This window comes from Labeo rohita, chromosome 6 (genome assembly GCF_022985175.1).
Source record: "Labeo rohita strain BAU-BD-2019 chromosome 6, IGBB_LRoh.1.0, whole genome shotgun sequence".
Classification (NCBI taxonomy): domain Eukaryota; kingdom Metazoa; phylum Chordata; class Actinopteri; order Cypriniformes; family Cyprinidae; genus Labeo; species Labeo rohita.
The window spans coordinates 13324912-13341598 of record NC_066874.1 but is presented as its reverse complement, the minus strand read 5'-3'; the positions used below and the strand labels follow the sequence as shown (position 1 = coordinate 13341598).

The 16687-nt window shown below is 41.9% G+C and overlaps 1 protein-coding gene across 1 annotated transcript in view; it reads left to right on the top strand.

Annotated features, from left to right (window-relative positions):
• Positions 1-16687, top strand: part of LOC127166542 (endonuclease V-like) — a 76570-nt gene that overhangs the window by 48302 nt on the left and 11581 nt on the right. Inside the window, exons 7-8 of the mRNA XM_051111904.1 lie at positions 10557-10685; positions 12760-12864. Of these exons, the coding sequence (XP_050967861.1) occupies positions 10557-10685; positions 12760-12864 (234 nt within the window). The remainder of the gene's footprint in view (positions 1-10556; positions 10686-12759; positions 12865-16687) is intronic.

The window sequence follows — 16687 nt, the reverse complement described above, 5'->3', positions numbered from 1 at the left end:
CGTTTGGATAAATGCAAATATTCCCTAAAAGCACCAAGTAAAGACTTCTTCGAAATATGTTTGATGGTTGTGCCGGCACCATCCCCCCACCCCAGATGCTGTCTGTTCATACACGAGTGCATGTCAGGGAGGCGCGCTTACCGGTAAAATTATTAATACATTAAAATGTAAATAATTAGATTTTTACGATCAGAAATTTCTTAAACTGGGTGAATCCCTGTAAACTTTTGTCCAAGGATCCAGTAGGCGTTCAAACACCCAACTGATTTCATCAGAGATTGCAGAGAGTCACGTCCAGATGTCAGTTAACGTTATTCTTTTTAGTGTGGATTTGGCTTAAAAGCATGAGTGATTATAAACTTATATAAGTGTGCAGGGATGTGCAGATCAGCTGAATCTGCTGTTAAAAATGAACCATCCAATCATCATATCATCATGCAAAAATAAGAATTAGAATAATTGTAAATGGCGATTAAATGCGATGCGGTCGAAAATTTGGAAAAAAAGTTGCTTTTTTTCAGTGCAACCAGTGCAAAAAGTTAGTCTAGAGCCTTGCTTTTTGCTGGTTGGATTTTAAAGAACTCATCTGCTTCTTTTTGGTCAATAAACCCTCAGCAAACTGGACTTACTTTCCCTGCTTGGATTAATGTATTTTTGCTGCTGGTAGGAACTTTTGGCTGTTGGCCTGCCACGAGCCCTCTAACTCCTTTATCCTCCATCTATCTGGACTGACTTTGAGGTGAGTTAGCACTCCTCTTACCAGTCATCCTACTCACTTACTATCTGGTTGGGTAGCTTTCCTCTCCATAAGCTTTTATAAGAGTTGTGATGGTTGTGGTTTTGGCTAACCTGGTCTTGCCAAAAGCAGACTTTCTCTTGGCTATTGCTAATAACGTGTTGATAAAGCTAATAAAGTTTTTTCATTCATCCTGCCTTTGATTCTCCTTATTGGAGTAACTTCCAACATGGAAACTGTATCTGCCATGCGATCTCAAGGAGCTTAATGGGCACCCGCGCCTAGATTTTGCAACATATTAGCACTGCCACTTGCTTCGTATAATCCGATATCCGCGTTATGTGCATCGCTGGGCCTGCAGGACTTTCACTATTTACCAGTCAAGACCCACTGCTATTCCATCCATTTGGTCAAATAACAGAACTTTGGATAAACCAAAACACTTACAGAGGTACTGTCATCCACCGAGATCGCTTGTCTACATAAATTGGACAAACTCCAATTATACATCGACTGGAAATACAGGGGCATTGCAAAATCACCTTGCTCTTCTCAACTGTCGCTCCATCTCTGATAAGGGCCTCTATCTAAACGAACTAATTACTGACAATAACCTGGATATGCTATTTCTTACTGAAACTTGGCAAACACCTAATGACTTCATGCATCTTAACCTTCTTACTCCGAACACATATCAGTACCTGTCTAAGTATGGTAAAGGGGGCGGTCTTACGGTCATCTACCGGAGCTCTATAACCAGTAACTCAGTTGGATTTTCACAGTCCTAAATCTTTTGAATTTATGGCTCTGAAAGTTGGCTTGAACTGTCCTCACATTATTATCCTAATCTATAGACCACCCAAGCAGCAAAGTGAATTTTTCTCAAAACTACTTACCTTAGCTTGTGCTGCATCCTCCCAGGTCATTTTACTTGGTGACTTAAACATCCACGTTGATACCGTGTGCTCTGATAGTACTCAATTAAAGTCTGTCCTGGACTGCTTTGATCTTACCTAGAATGTTAATTTCCCAACTCACATTTATGGTCATACACTTGACTTAGTCTGTACACATGTCTCAGTCAATCTGAATCTGATGATTTGTGCTGTTCTTTTCTGCACCATTTTCAGAAAGAAAAATTGAATGCTCTTTGTGGAGCTTTTAGTAAAGAACCGTCTGATTTTACTTGTGAGCAAGCTCAGTCTGTCCAACTCTTGAGTAATTTTACCTTGACTAATTTAACCATGATTAGTGAATTAATACAGAATTCTAATTCTTCCTCATGTCGGTTAGATCCTGCACCCACTTTTTGAAACACTGTTCTTCTGTCATCTCTGCTCATTTCACACTTTGTAAATATGTCCTTTCTCTCTGCCACTGTCCCAACTTCACTCAAAACTGCTGCTGTTACACCCGTTCTTAAAAAACCAAACCTGGATACAGCAGATTTCAGTAATTATTGCCCAATCTCCAATTTAGCATTTGTTTCAAAAATTCTGGAAAAGGTTGTTGTCACTCAGCGATAGTGTTTTCTAGCTCTCAGTGAACTAGAAAAGTTCAATCTGGTTGTTTCAGTCTGGTTTCCGTTCACATCACAGCACTGAAACTGCTCTAGTAAAGGTTGTCAATGATCTCTTACTTGCTGGTGACTAAGGTAATCTTTCCATGCTCTTATTACTCGACCTCAGCTCAGCATTTGATAGTGTATGTCACAAATTACTGCTCTCTCGCCTTTCAGAGATAGGTGTTTCAGGTGCTACATTATCTTGGTTCTCTTCCTATCTCACCAATAGACAATACTATATTGCTATGCACAATTACAAATCCTCCACTGCTTCACTTAGGCAGGGTGTTCCCCAGGGCTCTGTTCTCAGCCCATTACTGTTTATTATTTACATTATGCCTCTTGTAATTATTATTCGTCATCATGGGTTTCATTATCTCTGTTATGCTGATGAAATTCAAATATATACAATAAAATATATACCAGATTCTATCCACCAAACCACATCACTATCTGTTACGAATCTGGTCGGTGTTCTGCAGACCGCTCACCACCAGCTGTCCCTCTCACCTTATCACACACAGACTGTTGCTCTACACCCCGGTCTACATCTCCCATCACCCATCACGCTGATTGCGTCAACACATGTGACCAGTCAGCGGCACTATAAAGCCCCGGTCTTTTCCCATGCAAGCACAGAGTATTGTGATTGGTATTGTTGTTGTTTCCATTGTTCCCAGTTCCTAGTTCCTAGTCCCTAGTTCCTGTGTTTTGTATTCTCGCCTGGCTTCCCCGTTTTGACTGTCTCGCCACCTGCCCTTTGGACTATCGCTCGTTTTCTTGGATTATTCTCCACGCCTTGCCTGTGATACACCTGTTTGCTGTTGTTTTGTCCCTGCCTGTACGACTATGTCTCTGCCTCGTCCCATAAATAAAAGCTCGCAAATGGATCCGCTCGCCTCTCGCCTCTCACTCCCCGTTACAGAATACTCCGTCACTACAGGATCCAGCAGCTTCACCCCTGGACAATCGACAGATATAGACACAGACAGGATACTTTTTCGGATTAAACAAGGACCACGCACTCTAGAACAACACATCCGTGAGTTTTTGGCCATTGCAAATTATTCCACCCTCCCAGACTGTACAATTATTGAAATATTCTGTGATGGCATTAATGATCCGTTGAAAACGAGACTGAGACGCGAGGGTCCGCGTTCATCACTGGCGGATTTTTTGGACTATGCACTGTTGTGTGTGGGCTCTCCATTTACCGTGGGTGTCGCGGATGAGGAGCGCGACGCTACGGGACCGCTGGCCGCCTGGATTGCTCGTGAAATGGCGGCCACGCTGGAGCGCACTTGAGCAATGGCGACGGCTGCGGATAGTGCTGCTCTAATGGCGGCGACAGCGGTGCCCGTTCACAAAATGGCGGCCGCGCCGGAGCACGTTCATACCAGGGCGGCAAAAACAGAGCCCGTGCACAAAACGGCGGCGACTGCGGTGCCCGTTCGCAAGATGGCGGCGGCGCCGGCGCGCGCTCATTAGATGGCGCCGGCGCGCGCTCACAAGATGGCAGCGAGAACAGAGCTCCGTCACGTCACAGCTGCCATACCAGAGCCATATAAAGTTGCAGCTGCATTTCCTGAGTCAAGTCAAGTTTCCAAGTCAAGCCAAGTTGCAGCTGTGTTTCCTGAGTCAAGTCAAGTTTCTAAGTCCAGTCAAGTTGCAGCTATGTTTCCTGAGTCCAGTCAAGTTGCAGCTGTGTTTCCTGAGTCAAGTAAAGTCACCGCTGCCACCCAAGCAAGGTTACAGCTGCTGTTCCTGTGTCAAGTCAAGCTGGAGCTGTATCTCCCAAGTCAAGCAAAGTCAAGGCTGCCGTTCTTTCAAGGTCAAGCAAGGTCTCACCCGAGCCCCCCGAGCCACTGCACAAGATGGCCGCCACACTAGAGCCTGTTCACAAGATGGCCGCTGTCTCCAAGCCATGCCACAAGATGGCCGCCATCCCAGAACCCCCGGCCAGCACTCGGAAGCCGCCTGTGGTCATGATGGCCCACGTGCTGGACTCACCCCTAATGGCTGTATGGGCAGCCAAAATGGCGCTCCATCACGTCACGGCTGCTACTCCAGAGTCAAGTCAAGCTCCCGGGTCAAGTCAAGCTCCCAGGTCAAGTCAAGCCTCCAAGTCCGGTCAAGCCTCCAAGTCCAGTCAAGCTCCCAAGTCCAGTCAAGCCAAAGCCGTTGTTTCTTCAGGGTCAAGCGAGGTCTCACCCGAGCGCTCCGAGCCACTGCACAAGATGGCAGCCACGCCCGCGCCCGCTAACGCCACGTCAGCCACGCCAGCGCCCGCTAACGCCTCGTCAGCCAAGCCAGCGCCTGTTCATGTTGTGTTTTCTGCACCTGAGTCTACACCCATCATGGCCGCCCTTCCAGATGCAGCTCTTGAATCAATTCAAATTACTGCTACTGCTCCAGAGTCAAGTCAAGCTCCAGCCGCTGCTCCAGTGTCAAGTCAAGTCAGAGCTGCTCTTCCTAAGTCAAGTCAAGTTACATCTGTAGTTCCAGCGTCAAGTCAAGTTAAAGTTGTGTTTCCTGTGTCAAGTCAAGTCAGAGCCACTCTTTCTAAATCCAGTCAAATCACAGCTGTGTTTCCTGAGTCAAGCAAAGTCACAGCTGGTCTCTACGAACTGAGTCAAGTCATCACTGATACTCATAAGCCAAGTAAAGTCACTTCTGATCCCCATGAGTCTAGTCAAGTCATTACTACTGGTCTTCACAAGCCAGGCCAAACCACAGCCGGTCTTCACGAATCAAGTCAAACCACAACTGATCTTCATGAGCCAAGTGAAGTTATTGCTGCTCCCCATGAGTCAAGTCACGTTACAGCTGCTGTTCCTGAATCAAGTCAAGGTACAACTGAGATGTCTACGTTAAGCCAAGCCACAGTTGATCTTCATGAGCCAAGCCAGGTTACAGCAGATCCTTATGAGCCAAGTCAAGTTGCTGCTGTTATTCCCGAGCCAAGTCAAGTCACGGCAGACCTCTCTGAGTCGAGTCAAGAATCGGCTGTCCTGCCAAAACCTCACCAGATCCCCTTAGACCTTCCACAGCATCCACACCCTCAAGGCCAACAGACATCCCACTATCTACTGCGGCTCTTCCCTTAATGGCAGTTGCCATTTGGTGTGTGTGGGCTGCACACTGTGCTCCTGAGGTCACGTCTGTTCACAAGTCAGCCTCTGAGGTCACGTCTGACCCCAAGCATGCTCCAGAGCTCCCGTCTGTTCACAAGTCAGCTCCTGAGCTCATGTCTGATCCCAAGCCTGCTCCAGAGCTCCCGTCTGATCACAAGCCTGCTCCAGAGCTCCTGTCTGATCACAAGCCTGCTCCAGAGCTCCCGTCTGGTCTCAAGTCTGCTCCAGAGCTCCCGTCTGGTCTCAAGTCTGCCCCAGAGGTCCCGTCTGGTTTCAAGTCTGCTCCAGAGATCCTGTCTGGTCTCAAATCTGCTCCAGAGGCCCCGTCTGACCACGAGTCAGCTCCAGAGGCCTTCCCTGTCGGAAAAGCCGCGCCAATGCCTCCTGAGGTGTCAGCTTCAGCTGTAGATCCTCCTAGGGAGGTGGCGTTCTTCCTCAAACTCTCTGCTTCTCCCCTCATTCTGTCTGCCTCCTCTGTCCCTGTTCTCCCCAGGTCCCAGTCTATGACGCGGGTTCCTGCTCTGTCCTGGAGGGCCCCTGCGCCTCCTGCTCTGTCCTGGAGGGCTTCTGCACCTCCTGCTCCGCCCTGGAGGGCTCTTGCGCCCCCTGCTCCGCCTCCGCCCTGGAAGGCTTCTGCCCTGCCGGTTATGCCTCAGTCTCCTGGCCCTCCCACCGCTCCCCAGGACTGTTTTTCGGTTGGAGCGTCTGGAAGCCGGTCCTTGGGGGGGGGCTATGTTACGAATCTGGTCGGTGTTCTGCGACTGCTCACCACCAGATGTCCCTCTCACCTTATCACACACAGACTGTTGCTCTACACCCCAGACTACATCTCCCATCACCCATCACGCTGATTGCGTCAACACATGTAACCAATCAGCGGCACTATAAAGCCCTTTTTTTTTCCGTGCAAGCACGGAGTATTGTGATTGGTATTGTTGTTGTTTCCATTGTTCCCAGTTCCTAGTCCCTAGTTCCTGTGTTTTGTATTCTCGCCTGGCTTCCCCCGTTTTGACTGTCTCGCCGCCTGCCCTTTGGACTATCGCTCATTTTCTTGGATCACTCTCCACGCCTTGCCTGTGATACACCTGTTTGCTGTTGTTTTGACCCTGCCTGTACGACTATGTCTCTGCCTCGTCCCATAAATAAAAGCTCGCAAATGGATCCGCTCGCCTCTCGCCTCTCACTCCCTGTACACTATCTATGTGTGTTAATGAGTTAAAGACATGGCTAAATTTTCAAATTTTCAAAGTTTGAATTTGAGCAAGACAGAATTTTTAATTACTGGCCCCCCAACTCTTAACAAAAAATGTACCTAATGTTCCCAGCTTTAACATTGATGCCACAACAATTTTTCCATCAGCCACTGTTAGAAATTTGGGTATCACTCTTAAACCTTCACTGACCCTGGATGTCTACATTAATAAACTTTCCAAAATTGCATTTTTTCAACTTCGCCGTATAGCCCAGCTTCTTTCTTATGTCAGCCCTAAAAATGCAGAATCATTAGTGCATGCAGAATCATTAGCGCATTGGCTACTGTAATGCTCTTTTTGCTGGCTTACCAGCATACTCAATTTCACACTTACAATACATTCAAAATTCTGCTGCAAGAATATTAACTTGCATTAAACAATCTGCTCATATCACCCCTGTCTTATTTAACCTCCACTGGTTACTTGTGTCGTCTCGCATTATTTCTAAAATTCTTTTGCTTACCTTTAAATCACTCAATGGCCTTGCTCCCTGTTACCTTTCTGACTTACTTTCTCCTTACATTCCATCTTGATCACTTCGATCTTCAGGGTGTAATCTTCTGACTGTACCTAGATTTGTCTATCTTCAATGGGTGGCAGGTCATTTTCTGTCATGGCTCCTAAGCTATGGAACTCTTTGCCACTGGCATTAAGGACAATAACCTCATTCTTGGAATTTAAATCACAACTTAAAGCCTACTTGTTTACCCAGTACTACCAGTTATAATTATGTTTCTTTAGACACTTTCCAGCTCCTGTACTGCCAGTACTAATGCTTTCTTTAAAGTATTTTTGTTATGTGCATCTGTCTTGCATTTGCTGCTCTTTATGTTTGTTTGCCAATACTGTCCATTTTCTATGTTGTTATGTGTTGCTATGTTGTTTCTGTGTGACAGTTTTATTTTTGTTCTTAATCCCATGTTCTGCTGCCACACTGGAGCGCACTCGCAACCAAGAACGTATGTTGATGACTAATGAAAAAAAATCTATTGGGTCTAAACATTCATGTTCAAAATCATTCCACCCCTAAAAGTAAAATTTGTTGCAGAATCTTTTATTCTTTAAAACCACCAATAAATGCTGCTTGGAAGTGCTTAGAAGCTTTTGTCACCTCTCTACTGTAATCTTGACCCATTCGTCATCTGAAAAAAGCTTTAAGATCACTGATAATCTTAACATTAACACTACTTACTTCAAATTCAACCAATAGTTCATAATCAATAGTTTCAATGAGAATTAAATATGGAGACTGAACAGGCCACTCAAGAACATTCTATAACTGATACCTGAACCAAGTATAAGTAGATTTGGATGTATACTTTGGGATGATTGTCCTGCAAGAAAGTCCATTGATCATTAGCTTGAGTCATTGCACCAGAGGCATCACAGTTCAAAATGGCCATTCTTGCGGTCATGTTTTCCACTTCCTGCTACAGTTAAAACAACCCCACAATAGGACTGGCCCACCTCAAAGTTTGACGGTGTAGATGGTGTTCTTCTGCTTATAAGCTTTGCCTTTTTTGCTCCAGACATACTGCTGATCCATGGGTCCAAAAAGTTCCAGTTTGGTCACATCACTCCATAAAACTTTATTGAACAGCATGTTCATGTCGGCCTTTTTGTTCTTCTTGGTCAAGTGTGGTAACATGAAGGCCGTACTTGTCTTGCGTTCATCTTATACTCTGCATTGAAATGTTTTTCCTCCCTTTGTCGTGTTATCTTCAACCAGTCTTTGGCTGTACATTGCAGGTTTTTCTTAGTTGCTCTGATAAAACATTTTATGATATTAGATAACACTTTGTTTTGATAGTCCACTTTAGACATTCTACTAACAGTAAGCAATTTTGCAACTGCATGTCAACTAGTCATTAGAGTATTAGTAGACTGTCTGCTTAATATCTTCTAACACTCTTCTAAACTTTGCAAGTTTATGTTAACTTATTCTACTAACCCTAAACCTAACCTAACAGTCTGCTCTGAGAGTTAGTAGACATGTAGTTGCAAATGAATGAGAATTAGTTGACATGTAGTTGCAAAGTTACTTATAGTTAGCAGTGTTGGGGAAAGTTACTTTGGTAACACTTTATTTTACGGTTTCTTAACTAGTTGCTTATTAGCATGCGTATTACTAGAATATTAGCCATTTATTAGTACTAAGCACTTATTAATGCCTTATTCTACATGACCTGGCGTTAACTGGCGTTACTTATTTGAAAAAGTAACTCAGATAATTTGTGTTACTTTACTAGTTACTTGAAAAAAAGGAATCTGATTACGTAACTCGCGTTACTTGTAATGCGTTACCCCCAACACTGATAGTTAGTAGAATGTCTAAAGTGGACTATCAAAATAAAATGTAACCTGATATTGTGCTTTTTTTGTTCAACACCTTCAAAGGTTTTCTGGTACAACACACTTTAAATTAAGGAATAAAGCTGCCACCTGTGTCTCTAGGAACTTTTAATGTTTTGGAAATTTTTATGTAGCCTTAGAATTCTAAAGTAATAAAACTATTTCTTCTCTATAGCTTTTGTGAGAGCTCTGTTGACTTTACCATATTTGCTACTCAACTTGCACATGCATGGGCTAAATGTATGAATATGTAACAGCCCAAGCTAATTCTGTTTTTTAAATAGAGTTTCTAAAGGTTTAACAATTTTGTTCCCTACAATAAAAATAAGTGACTTAAAACAGTAATGTTGAATAGGGGTTGAATAATTATGACATAGCTGTGTTACTAAAAAATCCTATAACTCAAAAACATTAAATTATATATTGACATTATCACTTTTAATATGTCAGTAAACTGTTGTAGATGCATTTTTTTAAATAAAGTCCTGGATCTTCAGACAAGCTTGTATTAAAGTACTGCAGTCTCTGGGGAGTTGAAAAACTCAGATTGCAACTGTATATACAGTACTGTGCAAAAGTTTTAGGCCACTAGTATTTTCACCAGCTAAAAAATGGTTTAAAGTAAGTTATTTCTATCTTTTGCTGCAGTGTGTCAGTAAAAAATATCGGTTTACATTTCCAAACATTCTGTTTGCCATTAATTGTAATAATCTAGTGAGATTTTTGTTTGCACAAGGAGTCTGACAACAGCCAGTGCTCCACACTGATCTAATCTCATCATCATCCAGTCTTCTTGGAATGACATGAAGACACAGAACAAACTGAAACAGAGTAAATCCAGAAGAACTGTGGCAACGTCTCCAAGATGCTTCAAGAGACTTGCCTGCAAAGCTACTTGAAAAATTTTGCGCAAGTGAACCTAGGGCAAAAGCTGCTGTAAAGGCAAAGAATGGTCGCACCAAATGTTGATTTCATTTAGTTAATAGAAGGTAATTGATAAAGAAAATTTATTTATGACAGCATCCTCATTTTACAGCATTTTTACACAAGTGCCTAAGACTTTTAACAGTGCTGCAGCTTTGCAGGTAGGTTTCTTGAAGCATCCTGGAGACTTTGTCACAGTTCTTCTGGATTTAGTCTGTCTAAGTTTGTTCTGTTTCTTCATGTCATTCCAGACAGACTGGATGATGATGAGATCAGATCTCTGTGCAGAGCACTCTCTGTCGTCAGACTCCTTGTGCAAACAAAAATCTCACTGGGTTATTACGATTAATGGCAAAATGAATGTTTGGAAATGTAATCTGATATTTCCCACTGACACACTACAGCAAAAGACAGACTTTAACTGACTTTAAACCATTTTTTAGCTGATGAAAATACTAGTGGCCTAAGACTTTTGCACAGTACTGTATGTGTGTGTGTGTGTGTTCATGTGTTTTCTTTTATTAAATTTAGGGTACATTGTTTGTTTGAAATGTATGAGTGAATACGTCTATGTTTTTGTTGTTTTTCTTCAGGCTCTCCGCAGTTCCCAAAGCAGCATCAAACCTGTGTATGTTTCTGTGGGTCACCGAATCACTTTGGATACAGCAGTCAGACTCACACACACCTGCTGTCTCTACAGAGTACCTGAACCAATACGACAGGTACACATACTTAATGTCTCAAGCATTAACCAAAATTACGTAAAATGCAGACTAATCATTTGTTCTCATATGACTTCTGATGCTTTAAGGGGTATTCACATTCAGAGCATTTAAGATACAAAAATCTGATTTTGTGTTTCTGTTAGTCTGAACAACAAAAAACATCTAGTTTATAAACTAGATACAAACTATATCCATGTGATTAAACATTTCTGGAATACATCTCAATCTGAAGAGTCAGATCAGATTTGAAGTAGTGTATGGTATCATGATAGAAATGGTAAGAGGCAGTTCAGTTTTCTGTCCTCTCTTTCTGACAACTTCTCTCAGCTTTTTGGCATTGTGCAGGTGCTTATACCACCTCTATAGCAGACAATGTGTGTGTACGCAATATGAGAAGCCAAACAGTACTGTGAATACAGTCAAGGCTGAAGGCCATAAGGGGAACAGACTGTATTGCAAATACAGCAAGCACTAAATACCTTATTGCAGTGGTTTTCAATTCCAGTCCTCACTCCCACCTGTTCTGCATATTTTGTAAATATCTATTATAATTTCAGACACGTCTTCTATTAGACTGTAAGTGGCCTCTGAAGTGGACATCACAGAATATTCCCGTTCAAAGTGAGGGTATATGTTCCATTTAAAAGGGCATTAAAGTATGCGAGCTGTGAATTTAAATTGTATGTATTTACAGAGATGTACATCAGGCATAACATTATGACCACCTTCCTAATATTGTATTGGTCCCTCTTTTGCTACCAAAACAACCCTGACTCATCGAGGCATGGACTCCACTAGACCCCTGAAGGTGTGCTGTGGTATCTGGCACCAAGATGTTAGCAGTAGACCCTTTATGTCCTATGAGGTGGGGCCTCCATGGATCAGAATTGTTAGTTCAGCACATCCCACAGATGCTCGGTTGGACTGAGATCAATCTAACGTAGAAATGAGTGCAGATCCGTACACACAAATCAACTTACGACAAGAGTTCACGCGTGATTCATGAAACATTTGTATGGCGCCAATGCTGTTGTACAAATGATTGTACGTTAGTAAATTTGGCTGCTGAAAACAATCGTCATTTAAATATAACGCCCCTAAAAACACCCCGATTTAGAAGTCTTGCCCCTGGAGTTTATGACACAGAGAAACTAAACCCTGACGAAAAGAGTAAGTAACTAAATCTTAAGTAACTAAGTAAGTAAGTAACTTGCTCTTACTCTAAAAAAGAGAATTGATCTTACTCTAAAAACACCCTTTAACCTTATATTTGCAAACAATAGCATTCATTTATACAGTATGTATATTAAGTACCAATAACAAAACATTTATAAACATTATAGCCTATTTAGTTCTCCTCAAATGCAAAATAAAATAAAAATATTTCGACATAAAAATAAACTATTATCCATGATGTAAATAAGTCTTTGTACTTCACTTGTGTTCCAATATCCACATAAATCATCCTTCACATGCACAAAAATGTTTATTTCGGTGCTACACGCTGATTTTACAGTGGACCTTTTAAATTGAGCATTGTAGCTTTTATGTTTGGTTGACTGCATTTTAGTTTGATCAAGTTAGCAACGCTGAAATCTGTGTGTGCGAGTAAGATGCACACGCATTCAGATACATTTAATAGAGTAAAGATATAACAAATAAAATGCATTAAGAGTGTCACAAAAACGAAAGTGGCCTATACTTGTCACAGAGTTTTTTTTCCTTTTGTTAATCTGTTAATTATTTAAGAGAAATATATTTAGTGTAAGCTAGCCATTTTATTTTATTCCTTTTATAATTTCTGTTTTTCTCCGTTCACCGAAGTGTAGCAGGTGGGTGATGCGACGATGTGTGTATGCTGCTATTTGCACATATAAACAACACCCTAAAAGAATAAAAAAAGCTTTGTTTGTTGGCCAGAAAAATATTCTAAATGAACAAAATGCTGTCATTATACAGTTCTCCAAAATTCTCTATGCTGCACACATATTCAGGCTAATTCAAAAACTTGCGTACACAAGCTCAGACCTGACGTGAGATTTAATCATAGTGTTATGAATTTTTTTCTTAGAAACCAGGAGACGTTTTGGATATCTTGAAGCAGAAGTTTCTCTTTATTCAGATACTCGCTGCTTGGCACTGCAGTCATCAAAGTCGTCTTCTATGGATGTCTGAGGTGATGCTTTAATCCAGGATGCTGCTTTTGAAGACATCATGGCATGTACACATACCTGCAACACAAGAGAACAGAGAAACAGCAGACCAGCAGTATTCATGCATAGACATATTTAGACTTCTGTTGATCGTATAGTGGTTTTAAGTCTAGTGATCGTATAGTGTTTTGTTGACCTAGTCTTAAGTCATTTGACACCTATGGACCAGTGAGGTGGGGACAAACTGATGAGGGGAAAAACCTATGAGGAAATCTTCACCACAGGGTTGGCCCCCGAGGCCTGTTGCACTTCGGTTCTTCCCTGGGCTCCTCACTGGTCTGTGTGTGTCCTAGTCTGTCCCTGTACTTGGTGTGAAAACTTAACTGTGCAGTCACTCCATCCTCTAATGAAACATCAGTCATAGCAAACATCATAACCCATAGAGGATAGGTGAGTGACTGAAGTGTGCTGTAGAATTGTTTTTGGCTGTGAGTGTACTTAACCAGAGTCCCCCAGTGGGAGTAAGTCAACTTCCTTTTGTTCTATTTACAAAGAATCTTTTCATCTTTGTTGTAGATTACTGGGGTAATTAAGAACTCACAGCCTTAACAGTTAGCACCTCAGCAAACTGCCCCATGAGTTTGGTGTAGTGGGGAGGGGCTGCTTCAGAGTTGCAAGCAGACTGAGTAGGAGCTGATTTACACTGTTCATTTCTCTTACATACTTTTTGTTTTTCCTACACTCTTTCATCCAGTGTCCAGGTTTACCACAGTAATGACAACTGCCCTCCCTCTTAGGACATTTACGTTTCTGTTGGTTCTTTGTGTTGACCTGAAAGGATGCTGCTGCAATCTTTACTCTTGCTTTAACATCAGAGTCTCTTTCCCAAATAGCTAACATGTCTAGGTTACTTCTGAGAGTTTTGTTAGACCAAGTTAGATCTAGGAATGGCAAGGCTTTTCTGTACTCAGCTACAAGGCCATCTGACCAGATGCAGACTAGGGGTCCCTTGTCATCTAGCACACTTTCAGAATCATCAACTATTCCACTCTGTCTGGCAGAACCTTACAGTGTATTCATTCACAGTTTCTTCTTTCTTTTGCACACAGTTAGTGATTCTGGACCAATCTATTTTGGGTCCCATGATATTCTTTAGAATTTTCAAAACACCTTCTCTCAAATCCGCTTTACTGGCATGTTGTAGTTCAGAAGTAACAGCAGACTCAAAACTGTTGAATTCAGATTCAGTTAGAATTTGTGACATCAGCTGTGTGACTTCTGCTAACGACATGTCGTAGAGACGCATTTTGCTAGTCAAATAAAATCAAATCAAATCACCTTTATTTATATACCGCCTTTAACAATACAGAATTGTGACAAGCCGGCTGTACGGTATTAAATAGGAAATAGTACATCAACAATGCAAAAGGCAACAGTAAACACTCAATTTTCAGGTAAAGATAGTTAATCAAATACAACAAAATAAAATACAATATTGTGTGAAGATAAAGTGAAGATAAAGTGTCAACTAAGCAAGCCAGAGGCGACAGCGGCAAGGAACCAAAAATCCATCGGTGACAAATGGAGAAAAAACCTTGGGAGAAACCAGGCTCAGTCAGGGGGCCAGTTCTCCTTTGGCCAGACACAGAGGACTCGCCAGGTCCCGTGGTCCTGTGCCGATAGCCGTCTAGGTGACGAGGTCTTCATTGGGGATCCGTCTCTGGGGCTCATCTAGTCGATGTGGTCTCCGATGACATTCAGTGCTGTAGTGGTCGTCTCTAGGTGCTGATCCACCGTCTGGGCTGGGTACGGACTGGATCCAGAGGACTGCAATGACCATCTGATCTGGATATGGACTGGATCTGGTGGTTAAGGTGACCTCGGCATAAGAAAGAAACAAACTAATATTAGCGTAGATGCCATTCTTCTGACGATGCACTGAGTACATTGGGTGTTATGGGAAGTGTTCCCGGTTCCGGTTGACCTAATTGGTGCAGCCTAACAATCCTTTAACGGATTTGAATAATAGAAATGTGTTAATGTGTTATGTGTAAGCAAGGTTAAAGATATGGGTCTTTATTCTAGATTTAAACTGACAGAGTGTGTCTGCGTCTCGAACAGTGTTGGGTAGATTGTTCCAAAGTTTGGGTGCTAAATAAGAAAATGATCTGCCACCCGCGGTTGATTTGGATATTCTAAGTATTATCAAATTGCCAGAGTTTTGAGAACGCAGCGGACGTGAGGGACTATAATGTGATAAGAGCTCGCTCAGGTACTGAGGAGCTAAACCATTCAGGGCTTTATAAGTAATTAGTAAGATTTTAAAATCTATACGATGTTTAATAGGGAGCCAGTGCAGTGTTGACAGAACTGGGATAATATGATCATACTTTTTGGTTCTAGTAAGAACTCTAGCTGCTGCATTTTGGACCAGCTGGAGTTTGTTTAATAAGCGAGCAGAACAACCAGCCAATAAAGCATTACAATAATCTAATCTTGAGGTCATAAACGCATGAATTAATGTTTCAGCATTTGACATTGAGAGCATAGGTCGTAATTGAGATATATTTTTGAGATGGAAAAATGCAGTTTTGCAAATACTAGAGATGTGGTTTTCAAAGGAAAGATTGCCATCAAATAGCACACCTAGGTTCCTAACTGATGACGAAGAATTGACAGAGCAGCCATCAAGTATTAGACAGTGTTTTAGGTTATTACACGCTGAGGTTTTAGGTCCAATAATTAACACCTCTGTTTTTTCAGAATTTAGCAGTAAGAAATTACTTGTCATCCAATTTTTTAACTCAACTACACAATCAGTTAGTTTATCAAATTGGTATGTTTCGCCGGGCCGCGAAGAAATATAGAGCTGAGTATCATCAGCATAACAGTGAAAGCTAACACCATATTTCCTGATGATATCACCCAAGGGTAACATGTAAAGTGTAAAAAGTAATGGCCCTAGCACTGAGCCTTGCGGTACTCCATACTGCACTTGTGATCGATATGATACCTCTTCATTTACTGCCACGAACTGATAGTGGTCAGATAAGTACGATTTGAACCATGCCAATGCACTACCACTAATGCCAACATAATTTTCAAGTGTGTTCAAGAGAATGTTGTGGTCAACCGTATCGAACGCAGCACTAAGATCCAGTAGCACTAACAGAGAGATACAACCATGATCGGATGATAAGAGCAAATCATTTGTAACTCTAATAAGAGCAGTCTCAGTACTATGGTACGGTCTAAAACCTGACTGGAAATCCTCACAGATATCATTTTTTTGTAGGAAGGAAGATAATTGTGAGGATACAACCTTTTCTAATATCTTCAACAGAAATGGGAGATTCGAGATAGGTCTGTAATTAATTAATTCGTTGGGGTCAAGTTGTGGTTTTTTGATGAGAGGCTTAATAGCAGCCAGTTTGAAGGTTTTGGGGAAATATCCTAATGACAGTGATGAATTAATAATATTTAGCAGAGGATCTATGAGATCTGGAAGCAAGTCTTTTAGTAGCCTAGATGGAATAGGGTCTAGCATACAAGTTGTTGGTTTAGATGCTTTAACAAGTTTATACAATTCATCCTGACCTATAGTAGAGAATGAGTGGAACTGTTCCCCAGGAGATCTGTAGCGCATCTGATGCGATACTGTGATTGACGGCTGCATGGTGACAATTTTGTCTCTAATAATATCGATCTTGGAAGTAAAGTAGTTCATAAAGTCATTACTGCTATGCTGATGGGCATAGTCAGTGCCTGTTGGTTCTTTATTTTTTGTTAACTTAGCCACTGTATTGAATAAATACCTGGGGTTATGTTTGTTATCTTCTAAAAGAG